At 45.6% G+C, this 24,343-nt stretch overlaps 1 protein-coding gene and 1 long non-coding RNA gene across 2 annotated transcripts in view; both read left to right on the plus strand.

Moving 5' to 3' along the window:
- Window positions 1-24,343, plus strand: part of LOC311165771 — a 276,507-nt gene that overhangs the window by 34,580 nt on the left and 217,584 nt on the right. The gene's annotated exons all lie outside the window — the stretch shown is intronic.
- On the plus strand, window positions 5,570-14,548 carry LOC311165736 (telomere repeats-binding bouquet formation protein 1-like; the record flags this gene model as incomplete). The annotated part of the gene is given in 16 exon segments (XM_084227249.1): window positions 5,570-5,611; window positions 6,561-6,671; window positions 6,854-6,991; window positions 7,444-7,493; window positions 7,497-7,575; window positions 8,000-8,060; window positions 8,156-8,291; window positions 8,413-8,533; window positions 9,070-9,226; window positions 10,316-10,391; window positions 10,393-10,425; window positions 10,427-10,439; window positions 11,820-11,945; window positions 12,932-12,950; window positions 12,952-13,084; window positions 14,444-14,548. Coding segments are annotated over 16 exon segments (1,392 nt in total). The 5' UTR covers window positions 5,570-5,577.

Below are 24,343 nucleotides of genomic sequence, written 5' to 3' on the forward strand. Positions count from 1 at the left end.
ATAAATAGGCATCATCTCCTTCAGGGTGCTTTCTTAAGAATCTGAGCTGTACATTGATGACAGAGGCTGCAATCTAAACCATTCCCATCCGTCAGTTATATAATTCAGGTGTTAAGATGTTGGAATGTTGGAGGACAGAAGACAGATGATGGACTTTGGACCTGGTTAACATAAGAGATTTGATAACAGGACGCTTTGGCAAAAACAAACGGAACTTTTAAAAGTAGACCTAGATTGCAAGAATATTAAATCAGACAGCTTTACTGGAAAAAGATAATCCCATTAAACTCTGCAAGTAAGGGATGTTGTTATATGCATAAGTTTGTGTATGTGATTTTAACCTAATCATTGTAGTACACATTACTAGTCTCCATAAAATAGTACATAAGTGATTGTATTCCACAATAAAAGCAGATTCTGGTCATCGAGTCAGTCTCCCCATCTCTCTCCATCGCTGACACTTCCCTAATAAAGAACTGCTATTCCTGCTCCCATATTTTACTAAGAGCCCCCTTTAATTTCAAATTTTTAACAATTCAGAAGGAAGGGTTTTACATTTTTCTACTTCAAGAAAGGCTCCTGCCTTCCTAAGCAAACACCTGTCTTTCCAAACCAAAACACAGGAGCCACCTGTATTATACATGTAAATACTTAACACAAAAAATACAAGAGCCTCAAAATGGCAAAACAGCTTGGTAATTCATTGAATTATTTATTGAATTCTCATCCTTCTGTACACTTCAGCTCTGCTGTAAACGTCAGAGACATTTTTTCACAAGCTTCTAACAAGTTACTCTGGATCCATAATTACTGAGACCAAATGGAGTCCAAATGCCAAGTGGGATTACTCCTTCTCAAAGCCTGGAGTCACACAGAATGGAGCAGTACTTAAATCATCCTGCGCATCCCATACACATAACAGTCCAGTTACTGACCATCTGCAATAATTTTTTGACTTTTGCTACAAATCACCTTCAAGAATAAACTACAAATAATACCTTGAACCTGTTTAAATTCAGGGACAGCATTGCAATTACCCTAAAAAATTCTAAGGGTACCTCGTGCTGTTGCAGTGATACAGAGAACTGTAAGTGTGTATTACTAGTTGTTATTCATATTAGGTAAAAATGGCTCAGCTCAGCTTTGCAAAGCAAGAAACAAGTCATGGAGAGTTGAAATGATGGAGTTGGGACAGTGTAGCCAGTCTGTTTTTTGTGAGAGATGCTCTGAAGCAGTGGCAGTAGTAATGTACTCATCTCCTGTAACTCTGCTCCTTGTGATCTACTATCCACCTCTGCTATTTCTTCTGCTCTTTTTTTTCTGTATTTCTTCAGCTGAGTACCAAAAGGAAAGACAGAACTGCAATGTTACTACCAAAATAATAGATATTTTTTCAAACTAAAAATACTTAGAGCTTTTAGAAAACACAACAGAAGTGTTGGAAAGTATAAACAATACAAGCTATTGAACAGTATTTTTACATTATACTACATCAGCCAAACAAATGGATAGTAGGGCTTGAGGAACAAGGATATCAATGAAGTTTGTTTAAAAGGGCTTATTTTGGTCTCTATGTGGTAACTGTCATCATCCTGATGTAAATACTTCCCGATCTATTTGTATTTTCCTAAGCTGTATTATTTTGCAATCAACTATGATTTTTAAAATTTCTCTTGTACCCATCACTGAATTATCTGAGCACAATCTCCAAACAAGACAAATGCTAAAGTAGCAAAGGGCTGCAATAACTGAGCAGCCAACAGGATAAGCCACATTGGCATCTCTTGGCTTTGCCAAATCCTCTCTGAGCGCTTTCATTTCTTTTCCTCTTTGGTTTAAAATGCAACACATTTTCATCACTTCTGATGACTCACCTCTGAAAGAAAATGGCAGTAGCTGTTTTTGGCAGGGTAAGTTGCATTTGCAAATTGTCTCACCTCATTGGCAGCAGATCTGCATTTTTTCTTATCAAAGCTGCTCCTCAGCTTGAGTGGGGAGAAGGCGCAAAAGGATGAGAGAGGCTGGTGGAGCTCTGATGGTCTGAGGATCCAAAGGTGCAAAGAGCTGGACGGTGAAATACCTTTTCTTGAGTTCAGGGTCATTAGGGAAAGGGAGTGTGTGCCTGAAAGCTCAGTTCTGTCAGCCAGATTCACCGAGTAAAAGGTTTTTTTTCCTGCACCTGTGTGTGTCGCCAGTGCCAAGGGATGGCAGCTCTTTCTGTTGTGGGGACAGTACAGCCTCCAACTGCAGAATACGCAAACTGAGCTGCACTGAAATGTGTTCTCCAGGGCTCAGTTTTGGGGCTGGTCCTGGTCAACATCTTTATTGATGATCTGGAGGTGGGGATTGAGAGCACCCTCAGTAAATTTGCAGATGCCCAGTTGGGTGGGAGCATGGTGGAGGACGGGAAGGTTCTGCAGTGAGACTTGGACAGACTCGATCAATGGGCCAAGGACAAGGGCGTGAGGCTCCACAAGGCCAAGTGCCACATGCTGCAGGTCACCAGCCACCCCAGTGTGAGCCCAGGTGTGCCCAAGGGGACAAGAGGCCAATGGCACCTGGCCTGGATCAGCAGCAGTGTGGGCAGCAGGACCAGGGCAGCGCCTGCCCCTCTGAGCTGAGCACTGCTGAGGCCACAGCTCGAGCGCTGTGTCAGCTCTGGGCCCCTCAGAAAAAGGACATTGAGGGCTGAGTGTGTCCAGAGAAGGGCAGCAAGGCTCACGAAGGCTCTAGAAAACATGCCCCATGAGGAGTAGCTGGGGGAGCTGGGTTTGTTCAGTCCGGAGAAGAGGCTCCGGAGGGACCTCACCGCTCTCTCCAACTCCCTGACAGGAGCGAGCACTGAGGGGGGCTGCTCTCTTTGCTGGGCCTGCACTGAGAGCCAGAGGAAGTGGCCTCACGTTGAGAGGAAATTCAGGTTAGACTTTGGAAAAAAATTTCAGCGTTCAGGTGTTGAGGCCTGGGAAGAGGTTGTGCAGTTGCCATCCCTGGAGGTGTTAAAGAGGCCTCTGGATCTGAGGTTTAGTGGCAAATGGTTTAGTAGTTTAGTGTTTGCAGTGTCAGTTCTGGGCTGACGTTGAACTGATGGTCTTCAAGATCTCTTTCACCCCTAGCGGTTCTACAATTCCAAGTGCTTCCCACCTGGCCGAGGGGAAGGCTCAGAGCTGTCCCGACTCCGAGAGCGGCCGCGCCCTGAGGCGCTCGGGCGGCGCTGCGGCTGCCGCGTCTCCTGAGGGGCCGGGCCGGGCTCTGCCCTCAGCTCCGGGAGATCCCAGCCCTCAGTCCGGCGGGGCCTCCGCTGTCCTTCAGCCCGCAGATCCCATCCCTCAGCCCGCAGATCCCACCCCTCAGCCCGCAGATCCCACCCCTCAGCCCGCAGATCCCACCCCTCAGCCCGCAGATCCCACCCCTTATCCCGCAGATCCCACCCCTCAGCCCGCAGATCCCACCCCTCAGCCCGCAGATCCCACCCCTCAGCCCGCAGATCCCGTCTCTCAGCCGCACAGTGCTCGGCACTCGCCTCGCCTCGGGGTCTGCCCGGAGCCACCCGCGCCGCTGGATCACAGGTACCCGAGCCGTGCCCCATTTCCCCCTCGGGACTCCCCAGCCTTCCACAGAAGAATGCAGCTGCTGTTTCATCTTTAGACTGTTGCCTTCCAAGCCCCTCCTCCCTCCCCACCTTGCTTTAAATTTTGATATGTTCTTTCCCTTTTCTATTTGGGCTGATCTGGGGTGCTTGCTAAGACTTCAGAGTGGAGCTGTGATAATGAGCCGTAAATCACACACGGCCCATCTGAGGGAGGAGGGTGCGGGGGAGCTGGAATAGGCCAGGACAGCCCCGAGTCCTGTTCCACAACTCAGCGTCCTCAGGGCCTCAGCTGCTGCTGTGGGGTTTGGTTTGCACAGGACGCCAACAACCCGCACTTCTCCCCTCTGGGCTTTGTTCCCTGGGTTTCGAAGGGTAAATCCTGCCCAGGCTGGCTGGTCTCCTGACCGTGCCAGCCATGTGCTCTAGTGCTGCTGAGCACACACGTTGGCAGATTTGCACTTCTCCAGGAGTGGTTTGAAGCAATGTTACTGGGTTATTTTCCATAACTGATGGAGAAGAGTTTGATATGCAACATTTGGCAGCTGTTTGTTGAAGCAAATCTAGCTGTTTGCCTTTCCACCTTGCTCTGTGATACAACAACCGAGGTGAGCTATTGGATCTAATTAATGTAATCTGGTTTATAAATACTATTTTGTGTGCTTCCTGTAGGTTGTAAAAGTCAAAAAGATGCAGGTAAAGGTCAAGATGTGTCCTTGTATATATCCAGTTTTAAACCCCTTGTGCTTCCTATATTGCATAATTGTATAGACATGTATGAAATGAAACTCTTCTGAAAAGCAATTAGCTCCAGAGCGAACTCATTTTTACAGCCTTCCTTTTGTTTGGATGAGTTGTGTTTTTTCTTAGGCTGGCAGGGTGATGGTAGTAGGACAAAAAGAGGTGAGGAAGGCTGGCAAGCTTTTTCTTGTTGTGGCAGAATTGGATTTGCAGGAAAATGAAATGCATGTTTGTTATCACTTCTGAAAGGCTGCAGGGAGATGAACTCTCAATTCTTGCTCTCTAAGAGAAGCAGCAAAGGAATGGGAGCAATCAGTAACTCCCAAGAGAAAGCAGGGCTGGCTGTCTTCATTAAGATGACAATGATTCTGCTTTGAGCCTTTGCTCCACTTGAAGAAGGAAAAGGAATCCATTCTTTAGCTGCATTTGCCACTGATTTAAAGTTTCTACCTGGAGCAAAGTAATTTTTGGAGAAATTGTAAGAGGTTGCTGTGATGCTTGCATCAACCTTCTCTGTTTGGGACTTGGGGCATGTTTGAGGGAGCATCTTTCTGCCTCCAAAGCTGAATGTCACTCTGCTGCTCTGCTCTCAGAGGCTGCCCCGTGGGGTTTGTGAAGAAGCAATGCTGTGGGGTTTTGTGGGTTCCATGGTCCATGGAATGTGGCAATGTCTCTGGTGAATTTCAGTGAGTTCTCACTGTAAGGAACATGTCTCTATGCTCACTGCCCTTGGTTTGATCAGTGCTGCCAGAACAATGCTGATGCTTTAGTGGCTCCTTGAGCAGCAGGAGGCCGAGTGTTTTAGAGTGTTCACCCCCTAAGTAACATGACTTGGTCTTAGTGCCAGTTGTTGGCTGATGGCAAAGTTGGCCACTCTTGTAAGGAGAGTTGGATCAGCTTTGTTGTGATCAGTGACACGGAGCAGGGGATATTCTTTACTGAGTGCCCCTCAGGGGTAACATGGAACAACCTGATTTCTGCAGAATGTCCACTCTCAAAAGATGATCACCTGGTAGTTACAAATGCAAGGCTATTATAAAATGCTGTATTTCCAAAGGAAAACTTTGCCATAGAAGAATACATTAAACTGTGTGTGTGAGGTGACAAAGTAAAAGCAGAAAACTGGGAAAAGTGCATTTTAGAAAAATGATGTCATTTATACTGCATATGTTATAAACACCGCTAATCTGAACAGAACTGAAAGAACTTTTTCCTTGCTGTTGTAGAACAAGAACAGAAATAAAACAAAAATGAAGACTCAAAAGGTGCAGATAAATCAGTGTGGTAAGATATCTAATATAATTTGTCATTATAATCTGCATCAATTTTACAAAGTTTTAGTAGACCACTGTGATAGGCCTGTTGTGGGGTGGTGAGCAGTTGGGAAAACATGCTTTTTCCTAGTTGCCAAATTTTGGATACTGTGTTGGAATTGCAAAGGGTAAATCCAATGCCAAACCTACACACAGAGTAAAACACACCACCACAAAGTCACTTTTTATTTTTTAATTTGCTAATATTTATCCATATTTTAATTGTACTTTAACTTCTTTAAGACCCCTCAAACCTTGTAAGGGTTTACAGTAAACAATACCTTCTGTCACTGTTAGAAAGAATTATCAAATAAGTCTTTTAATGATACCCCAAAGACTAAGAAGCAGATTTTCCAAGTCTGTTTACCCACCTAGGGTTGTATGTAGGTGCCAAGAGAATATTTTGTGTTACATCTCCAACCACCTGACTGAGGGCTCTGCTGCTGTGCTGCTGGTTTATGTCTCCTGTACCTCAGTACCACGGAGCAGCCTTGTGCTCTTGGACTCTTTCCTTACTACTCCACAGATTTTCAGCTGCACTCCGAATTTTATTTGCACTCTGAATACTTTAGTGGCAGTGTATTATTTACACTTAATGCACCTTGCAATTGTGAATTTAATATTTAGTAGTTTACATCAGACTTCCTAAGAATTGCTAGTAATTAAAGACCAGAAATATTAAAAGGAGGCTGTTAGTCTGCAAATGAAATCATGCTCAAAGAACAAACTCTGGACAGAAATATTTCTAGGTTTGTTGTTTGTGGCTGAATAGAAGTGATGTCGCTCCATTTTGGCTCACTTCCCCTCCTTCTTAAAAATACACGTACATACTACATTTTGACAGGTTTATTTTACTACTGACTAGATGAATAGATTGAAAAGATAACAATTTTAATGAAGATTTTTGTGTTTGCTCCTAGATATGAAAAGAGATCTGAACTTACTGCTTGAATGCCTTAAATCTCAGATGGACTGCCCTCGGTCTGAGCAGGAGGCTTTGGTCACTACCTGTTCCATTTGCCAACAAAACAGTAAGAAAGGCTTTTCCTTAGAAACAATGCAGTCATTTCTGTTCACCATATATGCCAAGAAACTGGTGGGCACTGTAAAAATGTCTAAAGGACATAAGGCTTGAGATGGTGGAAAGTCTTAGAAGCCTTTCATTTTGCAGAGAAACAGAAGAAAAAGTTTCTGATCTTTTTTCCTCTTGTAGGTGAAGCGAGCGAGAATTTGGAGAAATTTGGAGAAATTGGTGGTTTGATGTTTATAAACGACCTTGCCAAGTCGAGTGCTCATTGCATGGTAAAGGAAGCAGCTTTATTTACATTGGGGATTATTCTAGAGAGTAATGGTAATAAAAATAACATTGTTTGTATTTCTGAGTGCGCTATGGCCCCCTGTCATTACTTGTGCTCCTGCTTTGTCTCCATTTGCTTTTGGTCTCACCAAATGAGATGACAAGATTGTCAGTTGGAGCAAGGGCAGTGAGGGTGCCCCAGTTGCCCTGTCCATGCCCAGATTTGATCAGTGCCTTGCTGACTTGTGCACACAGGGTGTCTTTAAGTTACCAGACACCTGCACTCCCCCTCTCCCTCAGCAGCAAGTGTTCAATGACTCCTGGGTTGTTCCAAAGCTTGCCAGGGTCCTGCTTGGTGTAGAACTCACTGCAGGGGGAAGCCCTCAGGCACTTCATAGTCCTGTCCTGTCTCTGCTCCCCACATACTGGCCACAACTGAGAATTAATAATTTAGGATGATGAGTAGCTTACTTTAGGACTTAATGGTTGTCACTTTTCATTTTCAGTGTCTTGTCAACAGACTTTGTGTACTTCTGCATTGTTTGAAGACCTCATTTGATTTTTAATTATAAAGAATTCTGGTGTGAACTTGAAAAGAATGTCTGTTTCTGTCATCTTAGTACTGGTGTCAAATAATGGTAAGTTGGGTTTTTTTCTGTGTTACAACAACACTCCTTTTCTATTTGCCAATCTGCAGTCCAAAATTTGGAACATTCATTAGGCAGTGTTTTGGTGAAGTGAATTTATGAAGATGAATGTTTGCATGGAACTGAACCTGAATTGTTAAAGTAGGTCATTGCTCACTGGGATTTCCTTAAATAGCAGAACGTGGTTTAGTTCTAAAACGATTGTTTGCAAATGCAAACCCATCGTTTCTGAGAGTGTCTAGAAAGAGAGAGACATAGAAAGGTTATTTACCAATATGTTGATGTGATTTTGTATTTCCTTCTGGGGAGGATATGTGCTTAGGAAAGGGAATGTATGTATGTAAATTCAGCTTGCTGTTAAGATTTTGTCTGCAGTTGCATTTGTCTCTGGAGTCTTGTGTGTGTTCTCTTTTAGAAAATGGGCAAAGCTATGTCAGAGACACAGGCTGCATCAGCCTGCTGTTGCAGTTGTTCAGGTGAACAGGGTTGCAATTCAAACAGACAAATAGTAGGCTGGTTAGCAGCTATGTTTCCTTGACTATTTGGGACTTGTTTGCATTTTCCCTAAGAGAACAACTCTGTGCAGGTCTGAGAAGAATCTGTCAGTTGAAAACACTGATCCCTGCTATCAGCTCTGGTCCTCAGTGTGCAGCACTCTCTGTGCCTGTGTCAACAACCCCCAGAATGGGACATGTTACTCTGAAAATTGTGGAAGAAGTTCAAAGATATTCTCCAAATCGGTAACATTTTGGTTTCATTTTTACCGTTCAGCTGAAGTTGATTTCATTGTGTTTTGATTTGGGGTAATTTGTTTTTCCTTTTCCAGAAGAGAATATAAACAATTCCTGTTGGGTTTTTCCCTATGCCAAAGAGTGGCTCGAGAGTTGCACAGAGCCTGAGATAGTTCGTCCCATCTGTTCATTTCGTGGTCTCACAGTTGCAAACAACTGTAAGTGCAGCTCAAGCTTTACACAGCTTTGCATTTGATAAAAGGAAGCTTAATCCAAGAGCTCAATGGGTTTTTCTTTCTTGTCAATCCCTACAAAGTCATTTGCTGTTCTTCCCACTTTTACTGTGACCACTGTATTCCACCATCTTTACTTACACTACGCTGTGCTCAAGTCCACAAACAGCCACAATCTGCTTACATTTCATAGGGTCAGTAAAACTGTTCAGAGCTGTTCTGATTCAAAGTGTGTCTAAATTAAAGTCCTTATGATGTGACTGAAAACAATGACTTAGGTAGAACTCAGGCATGATGTTTGCCATTTGTGTGCACATATCAAGGTCATGTTTTCCTGTAACTATTTTATATGCAGTTACTGCATTCCTTGAGATTAATGTATATCCAGCTTGTGTTGTATAAGAAATGTAATGACTAACACATCCACAGAAAAACTCTGATGGACTTATTTAGTGAAATGCTGAAATAATTTGCAAACTCTGTGGCTTAAATCACATTCTTTCTTTTTTTTTTCCACTGAGCAGATGTGCAGAAATCTTTTGTTTCTATTGGAGGATTGGATACATTAGCCAAAGTTCTCCTTGAGCTTTTGCATGATTCCTGTTTGTATCAGTCCAGCATGAAACTTGCAGTGGTAGTAACAAAGACTCTGGATGCCTGTATTCCTACTAACCCTGAGTGGAAAGACATTTTTGATCTGTGGTAATTTTAAAATGCAATTTTTAAAGTCTTGTGCTGGTGGAAAAGTTGCAGAAATGAATGCTTAAAGGCAGTTAAGTTCTACACATCCCAGTGGATGTAGCAGTGCTTTTTAAAACTCAGAGGTGTAAGTGGGGAATGATTCAGTTCATCTGAGGTGGATTACTGTCCCATTGTTGCTCAAATAAATGCAGTGAAATTTAAACCCCACTGAACATTAGAAGTGAGATGCTCCAGCCCCTGCTGGGTAAGTAAAGCTGAGCTCTGGGCCTGGATTTGACCAGTCAGTTTGGATCCTGGAGTTAGGCCTGTGGCTGAATAATAAATTGTGTGGCTTTAGGAAGCTTTAGTCATTTAGAGGTGGAGCTGAACGAATGTGTTGTTTCTGCACAGCACACTCTGCTGTGGTTTGCTGGCTGGGCACTGCTCTCCTGGTGAGGTTTTGTGTTTTGCACAGGAGGTTTGCAGAAGCCTGTGATCCTGACGAGCCTGTGCTGTGGCCATGGTTGCTGTATCTCACACTTCTGCCATAAGAGCTTCAAATGGAAGTTCCCAAGGGTTGAAAAGCATCAGCCTGCACTAGTTGTGAGGGTAGTTCAGATCAGCTGGGTGTGACAGGACTGGGCCTCAGCGTGGATGGTCCAGCAGTGGTGTTGCCAGTGCCAGGAAGGGCTTGCCCCCTGCTCTTTTTATGGCCGATACTCTGCGTGTCAGAGCTTATTCAGCTCTCTCTGGCTCCATGCTGGAGCTGATCAAGGACATGGAGAAACTCAGCAGGGATCTCCAGAAGCTGCACAGTGCAAAGCCCTCCTCATTCATCAGATCTTCTGCCTCCTCTCCATGGAGCACAGGCTGGGAGGATGGGCAGGGCTGGATTTGGGAGCAGCACAGGAGGGGTGGGGTAATCTGAGCTGTTCAAGGTGGAGCAGGGCAGAGCTGAGCGGGCCCAAGGCTTTGAGACCTCTGTACAGTTCCCTCCAACCCAGCATTTGATCCTTGGATAATTCCTGTACACTCATGATTGACTTTCTTTTCCTTCCAATTATTTTAACAAACTGCTGCCATGAGTGTTGTCTTGGCAGAGTATCCCACTGTGTCAGAGCTGCTGAAGCTGCTGTCCAATGAGACACTGAGCACAGGAGAAAAAAATCTGTATTATTCTAACAATTGCACACTGTAACTGAAGTTTGTGGTAAGATTTGCTTTTTCTCTTTTCTGTCTGTCAGCTTCTCCTAAATTCTCATCCACTGACTCCTCCAGTGGTGTCACTTCATCAAGACTGGAACATGAGAGAGAGTTCTGTTAAATAATACAATGTCAGTATTTGGACAAAAAGTTTTCTAGAATGTTCCATCTTTGAATTTTAAAGCTTGTTAGCAGGAAGTGTCTTTAGTGTCTTTGAAACCTAGACTAAATATGCAAGAATTCAGAGCTGGGTTTAGGTGTCCCAGGGAATAATTAATCTAGACCTGAAAGCTACTACAATCCAGACCTAGCAGATGGGTTGCCTTGAGCACCCTTTTCGTGGTCCTGGGCACATACAGCTTCTATCCACTGCTTACAAGGCCAGGAATATTTGTAAAAGCCATGTAAGAGCATTGCTTTCAAGACACAGAAGCAGTTGGTAGCCCTGAAATGTTTTTGTCATGTTCCTCAGGGCTTGCCCAAGCATGTTTGGTACAAATACAGCACTTCAGTTGGTATTTTGTGGTAGCACAAGCAAAGAGAAAGGGAAATTTCTTTGTACTTCTGTTTTTTCTCATGTATGTTTAGAGAAACAAGAAAAAGGCCTTATGTTCAAAAATCCTGGTTGATTTTCATCCTCTGATTTCCAAAACCATGTTCAATAATTAGCTCAAGAGGTCATAAATTTATTTTAGCAGACATTTTTCCATGAAGAATTAGTGAAACAAGACTTAATGGAAAATGTCTTTTGAAAAGAAAAAACAATAAAAAATTACTGAAAAATTTTTTCAAAAGAAAAAAGTTTCTCTTAAAATGTCAACACTGTCAAAATAAAAATGTTAAAATTTTTTATTTCCTTTTTTTAATTAAGTTTAAAGAAGAAAGAACTATGTTTAGCAAGTTACCAGTTCTATGATTCCATATGTGAATGAGAGCACAGTAAAAATTCAGCTAATGACATAAGAAATGAGGAGGAACAGATTGGCTAGACCAGGCTTAAGCTTCTAATTTTATTTTGCTAATTATAAGCCTTGAGAGTTTGATATTTCTGCATCCCAGGCCTCACAGAAATGTTGCATATCTACTCCAAGAGCAGGTGATGGAAGAGAAGAAATACAGGAGTCATTATTCAAATGTTTCAGGCCAGAATTAAATGGGCTTGGAACTCCATCGAATAAGTGGTCTCAATCCTTCAGTTTTCTTACAGCAATCTGAGTTCTGGTCAAATCATCCTGGGGGATGTGAAGCTCTCCTGCTGTCACTGCAGCAGGCTCGGGTCTGGAATGAAAATCTCTCTTTCTACAGAAACTTGCAGCCCCTCAAATGACTGTAAGGTGAAGGTGTGTGGGGCTGAAACCAAAGCTTTCCTTACCATGTCCTGTTCTAGAAGAGAACCAGTGTGAGCTGCTTCAGAGCAATGGTCTGGCACTCATGTTTCAGGTATTGACAGAATGTCAGGACGAGGAACTCATCAAAGCTGCTCCTTTTGTGCTGCAGAACTGCAAACAAATGAGTAAGCTTGCTGTTACTGCTTTAAAAAGGAGAGGGATTGTTTCCATCTCAGTGTTCTGCTGATTCCACAAGTGATTTTAACTGTGGCAGCTTTTTTTGTAATTCTGTATAGTCGAAAGGTTGTATGTTTTCTGCACAGAAAGTTGCCTATTTGTCATCAAGAAATGACTTAGGCAAAAAAACGAGAAGTAAAAATTCCAACAGTGTTGCAAAAATGCATTTGTGAAACCTCCCCATGTAGGGCCAGTTCTTAAAAGCTTTCCCATCTCTAAATTGTGTGAAAAATATCAATACTGTCATTTAACACCCAGGGGATACTTTCTTCCTGGGGATGTACCACTAGAGGGAGAGAATAAACCAGGAGATCATCAAGCCTGAAATCACTGTGTCTGCAATAATTTCCAATCTTAGGAAATCTTGATCTTTATTCTTCTGAAGTAGGATGTATTTTTAGGCCCCCTGTTTCAGTTTTTTTGTTGATTATCTGTACAATCCCTCCCATGAAACAGAGAGACCTTGTCCTCTAATCTCGAGAGCGTGGAGGGTGTGCAGTTGCTAATTAGGAAAAAACAAATGTGTACCTCCATTTCTGTGCTGCAGGCACAACTGAGATGTTTGTGTAGGACTGAGGAGGTGTGGAGATTTGTAGTGTCCATTAATATGGAGTTGTTTTTTTAAAAAAGCAGAGACTGGTACTGGTGAAGAGCCCAGAGTTAATTCAGTGAGAAAGCTTTTCTTTTTCTTTTCACAGCATCATTGTGAAAACAGTTTATAGGAACTATAATTGCAAGTTCACCTCTTGTAACTGCAGCTTATATTTCAAGTGTGTTTGCATTTATATATAAATCTAAGTTTTATAAAAATTGTTATTTTGTATTTATTTATTGGGGCTGTCCCTCAGCATACTAAAATATAGCAAATACCTTTTAAATGTTGTATTTAGTTGATAAAATTTTAAATATTAATGTTGTTTTATATTTTATAAAGCTGAACAGTTGTCTCTGATATGATAACTTATTAAATGTGAACAATGCAGAAGAATTGGATGTGCAAGTTAGAAAAAGATGTCTGCAAGACTGCTGGAAGAAAGCAAAAGTAATTTTACACAGAATAAACTCAATTGAAAAACAGCACGATGAGGTTGGCCTACTTACCAATATAGGATAAAACTAATCACATCTTTCCAGAGTTTATGGAGAAAGCAAAATTAAATCCTTAAGACAAGTTCAATGAAAGCAGAAAACCCAGGAAAAAACGTTGAATTTGTGTGAAACTACAACCTGCAATTTTTATCAGTATTGTAGATCAGCCAGAGTTAGAGGTGTGCAGAGAATGGAGGCATCTGTATTGTAGGAAGTATTCTAGGTTGTTGTAAACCCAGATTTTCTATGAGCTAGAAAAAGAAGTTGAATAAATTTTTAATTGCTGGACATTCAAACCTGTAATTTTAATATTTGGATGCATGAAATGCTCAGGGTTGTACAGCTGTAGGAGCTGATTTACTGATCTACCCCAGAGGGTGGAAATTATACATTCACTGGAATAAACATCCAGCAGAACACTCAACATGCCAAAGCCAGGGCAGAGCTCCAACTCCCTCCTCTTGCAAAAAGCAAGAGCAGCACACCTTTCAAATAAATACAGGATAACCCTTTTGTGCATGCTTTATATGACTTCCATCTCTTTTTTCTCCTTCTAGAATGATACTCCTGCAAAAAAAAAAAAAAAAAAAAATTTCTTGGAGAGCAACTGTCTGCACTTAATGGGAAGGTATGAATTAGCATTTTCAGCTTTTAAAGGGAAGCAAGTGTTCTTGTGTATTTTCCAGGAAATCCCTCTTTATCAAGATTTTGATACTGCATACTTCCAGCCACTTAACACTGATTTAAATTGCTGGGCTTTGAAACAGTGAATAATTCCCACCCAGCTTAGTGGAAACTTGGAGTGATCAGTGATGACTGCTGCCAAAGATCCTATTCCCCATTTTATCCCAGAGTGCCCAGAAATGAACCATACTAAACTGACTCGTTCAGTGTGGCTCTAGAATACCAGTGCTATGCATAGAGCAATGGATAGACCTGACATAGGTGCCTTTTACCACCATCTTTTAAGCTTTCATAAATACTTACAGAAAGAGTCTTCAGAAACCACTAAAGTCAAGTCAGTAGTTCAGGCAACAGTCTCCTTTGAAAATCAGGGCAAATTCCTTTAACTGAGGGTTTTAGTGTGTTTTTCTTGCCTAATTTGCTGCAATTTGCTGTTTGTCTTCCCTTCCCCATCCCCTTCCCCCTCCCCTCCCCTCCCCTCCCCTCCCCCACTTATGGGAAGGTGTGGCAGAATGGAACTCTAGAGCTTAGGCCAAGGCATTTTAAAAACCAACCTTCTCTGCTCTGCCTTATAGCCTGCTCCTTACAAGGACACATCAGAGTCCAGGAAACAGAGCAGACTGTAAGTATCGTCTTTTTCTGGCATTTTTTTTTTCTGTTCTTTCCAAAACAGTCCTGCAGTTTCTCTTCAAGCAGCACATCTGACAGCTGGCACATAAGTTTCATGAAGGCCAAGAGCAATGAGGAGAAGCTACACAAAAAGCCAGTGACCAGCTAGGCTATCCTGAGACTTCATGACCACCTTGTTTTTTTCCCCTGGTTGGCCTGAGTGCAGGTTTAGCTATTTGATATACAAATTTAACTCTTTAGCAGAAACAGCTCAAACCTTAACTGTGTTTTGCTTTGCTTTGACCCTGGAGGGCATTTGTTTTGACTCCACATTATTAAACTTGACTTGTTTACAAACTGAAAAGTCCTACTGAATAACAGTTCATCTACTTTCACTCAAGTAAAATCTCACTTCTTGCCTCCTCTCTGAGGACTAACTCATAACTAGGTTTGAAACAAATATTTTTTTCATAAAAATCATTCTCTTAACACCTTAATTATATTACTGACAGATGGGAATGGTTTAGATTGTAACCACTATCATCAATTTACAGCTCAGATTCTTAAGAAAGCACCCTGAAGGAGATGATGCCTTTTTATCTAAGCTCAAGTATGTGTTGAATACCAACAGCATTTCAGAGCTACTTACACCACTGAAGTATACAAAGAACTGTATGTTTCTGCAGATACAGGCTTTGCAATTCCAGATAAATTTGTGGTTGGATATGCTCTTGAAACTAATGACTACTTCAGAGATTTAAAGTGAGTTGGCAACGCAATATAGGTGCATAGGAAATGTTTGTACTTCACCTCTTCATAATTCTACTCCACAAGTCTCATGGCTCAGCCATGGTGCAGGACATCCTGAAGCCCCAGGATGGTGAGCAGTGTACAATCTGCGGCCCCATCTGACAAGAAAATAACTTGTCATTTGACTTGAATTGCATGTTTGTCTGTCTTAGTTCAATCCTGTGTTGCTCTTCTGTCCCCAAGTCTGTAAAGGGGCCGTGCAGGCACTCTGTGTGAAGGTTTTCCACACACTTATGGATAACATGGCTGTGAGATCTCTCTTCCCTTATTCCATGACAACTTCCTTAGGCTGCACAGAGCAGTAGACTTAGAAACATCATAAACTAATGGGGTTGGTCTTTTTTTACCTCCTTTTCAAAAGTACTTTCTTAATACTGGTTAACTTAGAAAGTTTTTCATTTCTAAGTATTTCTACTAAGACAAACCAGTTCTCCTGAAGACACAATCAATCTGTGCTATTGCTCAGCAGCATGAAGCTGTATGCAGTAATTTAAAAAGCCCTAAGTCCTTTAGAATATATAAACCTATATATTCCAGATCAACTCAGAAAAAGTATTAAAATCTCGAGTTTACTGCAAGAATATTAAAATCTGGAGTTTATATCAAGCAGGAAACTTGCAACAATTCTGATTCTAGTATGTGTTTTTATTACAATGCTGTGAATACAACTGAAAATCAGTCTTGCATTTCATTTGAAGATAGAGGTTGATCAATATTGTTGGGTTTTTTTCCTTTTAGCACATCTGTGTTCTGAAAGAGAATGCCAAAGAGAAATTACAGGATGTGATCCTATCACTTCTGGAGCACTAATTCCTGACTGCTGCTGAGGTGATAAACCATTCGAGCAGGAAATGCCTTCTGCTCCTTGTGTGTCCCTAGGAAGAAGGAGAAGGTGCCTGTTCCTGCCTGCAGTGGCTGATTCCCACTTGTTCTGTGCGCTGAACACAAAGTGTCCGAGCCTGGGTTCCCCCGGCGCCGCCTTCCCTGTGCAGGAGCAGCCCGGGGCTGGAGCCGAGCCCCGGCGATATCGAGCGCTGCCGCTGTGGCCGTCACGGTGCGGGCCCCGGAGCGGATTCCTCGCCCTGCGCCCGGGGCCCGAGGGGGCAGCAGGGCTGGAAGGAGCGGGGACCGAGGCCCGCCCGGCGTGCCCGGCCCGGCCCGGCCCCGACAATCGGGTGCCGCGGTTGCCGGGGAACCGCGAGCGCGGCCACAGCGGCTGTGACGGCGCCGCCGCCTCAGTTGGCGCAGAGCGCTCCGGGCTGGGTGTTGGCAGCCTGGGCTCTGCCACGGCCGCACCCAGCGATTCGCCAGGTGACTTGTGCACAGAGATTGTCTCTGCCAGCCAGCCCTGAACTCGCAGGGCACTGGTCTCTGCCAGCGAGGAGTCCTGAATTTCGTTTGAAGGTAAAGATGGGCTCCAGGTGTACTTTCTGGTTTTGTCACATCTGTGCTCTGAAAGGGAATTCCAAAGGGAAAGAGAGGATGTGATCATGCCACTCTCCTCATGCAGCAGTTCAGTTGCATGTACAGGCACCTCCTTGGAGTGGGGCAAGTAGGACTCTGTCTCTTGCTACTTTCAAATAATATAAAATCTTTAGCACCAGTATATCCTTTTGAGCCTGCCATGAATTGGGTTGTGGATTTTCAGATGTGTTGTGTTCCTTTGCATGCCATGCAGTTGTCTGGTGCAAGGCCTCAGGAATGGGTCTGGGGAGACTTTGGAGGTCTTGGATGGGTTATGACACCCCCTCAGCTGGCCCTCATGGGAATGTGCCCTGGCTGTGGACTTCTGGGGCTGGGGGGTTTTAGAGCTGAGCCCGTTTGTCTGAGGGAGGATGGGTGTCCACTGCCCCTTACCAGAGGTTGCACTGTACCCCCAAAATTTCCTGCTCCCCCCTCCTTTGATGGGGGGTTTGTGTGCAAACCTGGCCTCAGCAGATGAGTCTGTGGCTATGCCTTGCCCAGCCTGAAGGCAGACAGAGCTGATTTTCAGGAGAGCTGCTGGGTTTGGCTTTGTTGTGGATACATTTTTCTCAATTAGCCTTGTTCACTTCTCCCCAGACCTAAGTTAAAAGGACAATGGTGTCACCTTGATCTTGTCTCAAGTTCCCTTAGGTGGCTTAACTCCCAGTCCCAATTCCCTGTCAGGAGGCATTTTTAGAGAGGGCTGGGCTTCAGTGGTCACAGCTTCTTTATTCAGTTTTGTCAGAATGGGCAAAAGTTCCTTCATAAAAACATTTAAGCCATTAGCCTTAACATTCCAGTCTCTCTCCCAAGTCCTGTGAGGAGCAGCTGAGAGAGCAGGGGTGGTTTAGCCTAAAGAAGAGGAGGCCCACTCTAGCTATTTTGAAGTAATATTGAAGCTACAGCTTTGTCTGTTCCAACTCCTATTCATGTTCAGCTTTTGAGCTCCAGGTTTCAGTACAATCCATCTTTGAATTGCACAAGGCAGCCATAGAGTTCAAATCAAGTCCAACTAGAGGCCTAACAATACCAGCTACTTATGCCAAACAAGCACTTAGCTACTTTCAAATCATATCAAATTTTTTAGCCCCGGTATATGCCTTGAATGTGCCATGAATTGGCTTGTGGATTTTCAGAGTTCCATTGTTGCTCCTTCCAGTTCTGTTGAGGAACTGTGACATCATCCCTTGGAAATGGCGTCTGGATTCCAGAAGAAGACACCAACACTTCGTCTTTTGCTGAGGGAAAGGCTGAAGCCAAATACTGTGAGTAGCCCCTGGGGCTGTGCAGAGGCTGGCAAGTGCCCTGGTGTCCCTGCTCTCCCTGGCCCTGCTGTCCAGCAGCGCTGTGAAGCTGCAGAGCCCCTCCCCAGCCCTTTGTGCCGTGCTCCTGTTGCTGGGGGCTGTCCTGGTGCATTAGGGAACACTGTGGGATGCTTCAGTTGTGCCTTGCCTGGCTGTGCCAGCAGAGCCAAGATAAACCAATGTACAGCTGAAGGCCTGAGCATGTGTTCTGTCCCTTTCCCTTGGCCCCAGGAATTCCTTCTGTCAGGGTGGGCACTCACCTGTGCTGCTCTGACCATCCTGCCCTTGGGCACCCGGGCATGTGGGGGGCGGAAAAGCTCAAACTCTGCCCAAAGCCTTGAGAGCCACGGGGTGTCCCAGCTGGAAGAGCTTCCAGAGCAGCTGTTCTCTCCCAGCTCCTGTGTGGGCACAGAGCCAGCCCTGCAGGCAGCGCTGGAGCCAGGGCCACAAAGGTCCCTTGCTGTCTGGAGCTCCTTTGGCTGAAGCTGCCCCAGTGCTGAGGCTCTGTCAAGGAGATCCCTCTGTTTTCTTCTGAGGAGGGCTCTGTCAGCCCAGACAGAGGAAACAATTAACAGGGAGAACCAAAACCTGGACACATTCCTGTGCACCTCCCTCTTGGTACAACTTTGTTTTCTTGCATCTCTTGGACTCAGCCAGCAGCGATATCTCCTTGCTGTGAGTTCTGAGTGTTGTGCAGGGATGGAGTTCAGGCAGTTCTGAGAGCTCCTCCCCATTCTCTGGAAAGGTCACTGCCTCAATCCAAGGGAATGTAAGAGGAAACAAATGCCCAAAGTGCAGAAATCCCCAACCATGTCCCATCCGGTCAGAGAGAAGCCAATGGGACAGAGCCATGTGGCTGGAGTATGTGTATTGCACTCTGTATTATTAATTTACTGATGCTAAGGATTTCAGCAGGAACCTTCCACTGCTCCCAGGACTGTCCCAGTGGCTGTGATCACAAGTTATTCACCAGTGCCACTTGTTCAAGAGAAGCCTTTTTGAACAAGCCCATCTCTGAGGCTCTAGCATGTGTATTTTTGTCTTTCAGCTGCTTCCCTCTAATTTCCAGAGGGAGAAGTTTCCCAGCAGGATGGAGGAGGCCAGTATTGGGGGGATTATTCTGCCCAGAACTGGCCCATTTCTAGTCAAGAGTGAGACTCGTCCCAAGGTAGCCTTTTCCTGCTCTTTTCCTTTTTGTTTATTATGAAGTTTGCAGAGGGTGTGTGCTTGTGACAGGCTTGCCTCCAGCAAAACACCTCGTGTGCAGGTGCTGTTGTCATTGCAAACTGCTGGGAGTGGTGGACTGGGAGTCCTGATGTGCACTAAGCAACACAAATGACCTCTGCTGAAGGTGCTGGGCTGTGCTGGAGTGTAGCTGCCATTGCTGGCAGGGGGAAGGCTGGGGACACAAAGGCACAACATTGCCATTTGCCATTCTCCTGCTGAAATAGCCACCTCTTGCTTTGGTGTGGTCACCATCAAATGCTTGGGGTCACAGGATTCCCTCCAGAGTGGCAGCGTTGGCCTTTGAAGGCCAAGGATCTGCAGGAATTACTTCAGATTTAACAAAACAAATTGCATTCCTGCTTTGGGCTGGAACGATGTGTTGGAACCTGATGGGGTGTTAGATTTTGCAGGCTGCCAGATGTAGAGGGGACTGGCCCTGGGCAGAGGGGAATGGATGTGCTTTATCTGGATCAGTGCCTACTGAGAGATGTGTTTAAAGCTGCTTTTCTGGCAGGACTGGCTCAGTAGAAAGCACAGTCCAAAGGGGTAGGTGACCGAGGTGGGCTATTGAGCAGGAAATTGGCAGCAAGAGACATGGAGCAAACTGGTTGAGGATTGCCCTGGAGAGGGGCATTGGGAACACCTCAGGGAAGGGCACAACTAAGGGACAGTGTGCTGCAGCCACTGTCTTCAGCAGAATGTGTCTGCTGTGAAGTCCCACAGGAGACCTGCTTGTGTCTCTGCAGTGACAGCAGTGTGGCTGGAGAAGGCAGACTCAGCAGGGGAGAGTTTTCTCAAAGCAATGTCTCTGCTCCGGAAGCATTTGCTGTTGTGGTGTCATTCCAGACGTGCCTCTAGAATGCCATTAAATAAGATAGCAATAATGACAAGAAAGCAGCCATTTAAACCTCATGGAAAAAGGAGATACCAATTCTACTTTTACCCAAGTTGCTGAAAAAATAACTGAATGCTTATCCTCATTCAGCATTCACCTCACTTGTCTTATGATTTTCACCCCATTTGTCTTTTTAATTTTGCCTTTCCCTCTGTTTGAAACACACTAACATTTAAGTAGAATGAAAGGGGACAAAATCATCCAAGCAAAAGAAAACTGTTTATTAGTAAGGATTCAGCTGAGCTTGGTGTGTCTCCCTCCCCCAGAGCCAAGCACACACACACCCTCCGAGAAAATGGCAATCTTTTTGTGCCCTTTATACCTGGCTGGGGCAGTCCCTGTCCCCTTTCCCATTGATGGGTACTCAGGAGCTTCCATTCTCTACTGACCACCAACTTTTCTGTCCTCTCCCCTCTTGTCCTCTTCCTTTTGGTCAGGTCTTCAACCCCATCCCTCTCACTGCGACACTCAACAAAGCAACCTGAACAAATCCAAACCACAAACAACACATAGAACCAACAAATTCCATTCTTTTGCTTCATAACCTTTTGGCTTCAGCCAAATATCACCTCATCTCTCCCACCTCCTCTGGTCCTGTGCTCTTCTTACTGATGTGTAATTTTTAGAGCACAAAAGATATTTGGAGTTGTGTCGGCCTGGGTTTCCCTGTCTCAGAGTAAAGGACATCCCAAAATTGTTTCCCATGGAGTCTCCTGTAAATCCATGAGTTTTACTTATTCCATGAGAGCTCAGTCAGTGCCCCAGAGCTCTGTGACCACCTGGGCACAGGGCTGTGATTAAGGGAAGTGCTGCCTGGCATTGTAGAGAAAGAAAGCTGGAGAAATACATGCCAGAAGAGCAGCTTGGCTTGAGGCTGCTCTGTGTGGCCCAGCAGCTGTGGATCAGCTCAGAGCAGAGGTGGGTGAGCCACTGTTTGCCCAGTGTGGGCTAGGCAGACGTGCTCCCCCAGAGTCTGTACTTCCCTGGGGATCAGTGGAGGATTCTCCTGCATGAACCTTCCTCCCAGCAGCTGAAGCTCTCCCTGCTCTCTCTCGCCTCTCCAGCTGCCGTCAGCTGCCCCGAAACAGAGCTGGTTTGGGGTTTCCCCACCAGAGCTGGTCTTTCAGAACTTCGTTGCTCGGGAGGTCTGTGAAATGGTGCTGTGTCTCATTAATAAGGGCAAGGTAAGTGCTGGCACCCGGGGCTTTAACACTGTGCTGGAAGAGGAGAGTGCTGTCATTCCCCCAGTGTACAGCAAAGCAAGTTATCTGCTGCAGCACATGCAGAAGAAAATGTCTCAGCACCTTGTTCTGCAAGATGCTGGGAATCTTCCTGTGCTGGGAATTGTCCCCTGATTTTGGCCATTCCTTGATGGTGTCTATCCCAAAGGAGTTTCCCTCTCTTGCAAGCTCTGGACTGATAGGAATGCTGAGGGCTGTACAGTTCTTACCTGCTCTCTTGCTTTGCCTTGAGTCTATTCCACAGCCTGTGTCTCCTTGGTTAATCTTGGCTCCTGGTAGGAACCTCTGCCTCTCTCAGCCAGTTTGGCTCCCTTTGTGCAGCTCACAGTCAAAGCTCAGGGGGCTGGAATCCCTTCTCATGAATGGCATAGGCAGTGCAGGAGCTGTGTTCTGAAAGAGCCCTGCAATCAGCCTGAGGGAGCAGAAGCAGTGAGAGGACTTTAGGTGCCACTTCAGGCTCCTGCTCAGCTTCATCCAGCTCTGCTCAGCTTTTCCAAAAGCAACACAGTGTCTTACTTGCCCTTTGGAGAACGACAGCACATCCAAAGCCATGTGCTCCTGGAGGTTCCCACCTTCACTTGTAGAAATTGGGATTGTTTTGCAGTTTCCCAAGAGAGCTGAGAGGGGAAAAAGTTAAAAAATGTCAGCAGTTGTGTTGCAGTGTAAAGAGGAAAACTTGAGACCATTAGAATTTCAGTCAGGGAAACATTTTCTCAAGTGAGGCTTGTGCCAAGAGTGGGCTGGTGGGAGGAGACAGGAGGGAGTCCAAACCATCTGGTTTAGACTTTTGGAGAGCATTTTGGTGCTGAGGGGTTGATGCTGTCAGTGTGCTAGAAAATGCACATTTGCTGTGTCTGTGAATGGCAGAGGGCAGAACCTGGCCTGCTGGCTGCAGGCAGGAATGCCCAGCAGCCCAGCTTGCCTGCACAGGCAGCAAGAAGGCCTGGAGAGGCAAGACTGGCTTTTGATCCTGGAAGCACAGTGTCAGTCGGTGCTGGTCATGTTTCTGCAGGCAGAAAATGCCTTTGAAGCCTACAGTCAATAGGCACAGCCTGTCTGTTTCTGTCACTTTTGGCAAGCTGATTGCTCTCATGGTTTTATGAATCTTCCTTGCTGTTTTACTGCCCATTGAAATTCTCTTTGCCCTCTCCTTGTTTTAGGGATTGTCTTGCTGTGTTCCTTCATTCTTTTGCTTTCCAGGTTTGCTTTTATTCCCAGTAAGGCCACAGGGTTTGCTTTCCTCTCTTGCTGTTCTGCTTGCCTGACTCTTATCCCCACAAGGTCCCTGCCCAAACCTGATCTGCCAGAAGGGAATTTCTTCCTTCTGCCAGGATAATGTGCTGGTTTGCTTTCAGGCAGCACTTTCCCCCTCTAGAACATGACAACAGCATTGCTGTGTGCAGGCAGAAGGCAGCAGGTTTTTTGGCCTTGTTGAATATGCAGATGACTTGGCTCTGGTGCTCTGTCTCCATCCTGCTGGTGCTGACCTGCTGGGCCCTTCCTTGCCAGCAGGCACTGCCCCACTGTCCCTGGCCAAAATGCTGGAGGCAGACACAAGGGATTCCAGTTCAGCCTTGTGAATGACGTGCCTGTGCCTGCACAGCTGAAAGTGCTTTGGAGAAGGGGCCAAGGAGGGATGTCAGCAGGGCAGGGACAGGGCTCCTCTGGTGCTGTTTGCACAAGTGTCAGAATGATCATTTGGTGTGTTTGCTGCAGATTCCTCGTCTGGTGCAGGTGTGCATGGAGAGCTGCCCTTATTTCCAGCTGGCGTGCCCCAGGGATGTGTACCATGTGGTGCCAGCAGGCGCCTCTGCCCCTGTGCGCATCCGCTTCAGCCCCACTGAGAACAAGGTGAGACTGGAGGAGCCAAAGCACAGAGGGATCTGCACAGCCATTGTTTTCCCTGCACTCTGGCTCCAGCCCATTGCATGCTGTGAGCTTGGCTGCAGGCCGTGGGCAGGCAGCCTGCAGGCAGTCCCACCTTGGCAGGGGCTGGCAGGCACTGCAGCCAGGCCTGCCAGGCTCTGCTTCCCCTCCCTGCCCATCCCTGAGCATTGCCAAGGGAAGATGCAGAGGGAAGAGGATGGAAATGACAGAGGGCTGTTGATAGATGTTGGGCCATCTCTAGGTCCAGTGGAAGGGGTTTCCTTATGATGGAAAACACCAGAGGAACAAAGAGGTCAGAGAGGTTTCCTCCTCCCTGACTGACAACAGCTTCCCTGCCTGCCTCTGGGCTGGAGCGAAGATGGTGCTTTTTCAGCCCCTCTGCTCTCCAGCCTTGCAGCTGTGCTGTCCCAGAGCACAAGTGAGCATGGTGCAGCTGCAGGGCCAGTGCAGAGGATGTGCTGTGCCCGTGAGCCCGGCCTGGAACAGGCACACTGGGCTCTGGGTGCCCTTGGTCAGCAGGAGGTTGCTGAGCTGCAGGGGACTGGGACAGCTGCCTGAACGGGCTGGTGCAGGGCAGGTACAAGCTGCAGGCAGAGCTGTGAGCCCAGAGCCTGTGGCAGTGACACTGCTGGGGCTGTGTCTTCATGCCTGGCACTGTGCTTGCTCTGTCAGCTGGCACCCATCCCGTGCCAAAGGTGCTTTTGTGTGCAGGTTTGAAGAGCAGTGCTGAGGCCCTGGCAAGTCTGATCTCAGTGCTGGGATCTGGAGGGTTCATGTTCTGATCTGGAGGCCTGTTCATACTCCAGGGTTTAGGACATGGCATGGAATGGAGGAAGCCTTGCAGGGAAACAAGGAGAGGCCCTTTCCAACAGCATCCTGCTGCCTCTTGGCACTGTTCTTCTCCTGACTTGGTTGGAGAGGCAAAGTTTGAGGGGAGTTCTGAGCCAACTGATGTTGCTGCACCAGGCCAGAGGTGCAGGATCTCTTTAGGTGCAGCTGTTTTCTCATCTTCTTTTGCTGCTTAGAGTCAGTTGAACACTTTGTCCGGTTCTCAGACAGTGAGAATATAGAAACCTAAAGAGGAATGTCCTGTGTTCCCTAGCTCCATGCTCGTTAGAAGGGACTTAGGAATTCTT

The sequence above is a fragment of the Fringilla coelebs genome, assembly GCF_963513975.1.
Source record: "Fringilla coelebs genome assembly, contig: SCAFFOLD_38, whole genome shotgun sequence".
In the NCBI taxonomy this organism is placed as follows: domain Eukaryota; kingdom Metazoa; phylum Chordata; class Aves; order Passeriformes; family Fringillidae; genus Fringilla; species Fringilla coelebs.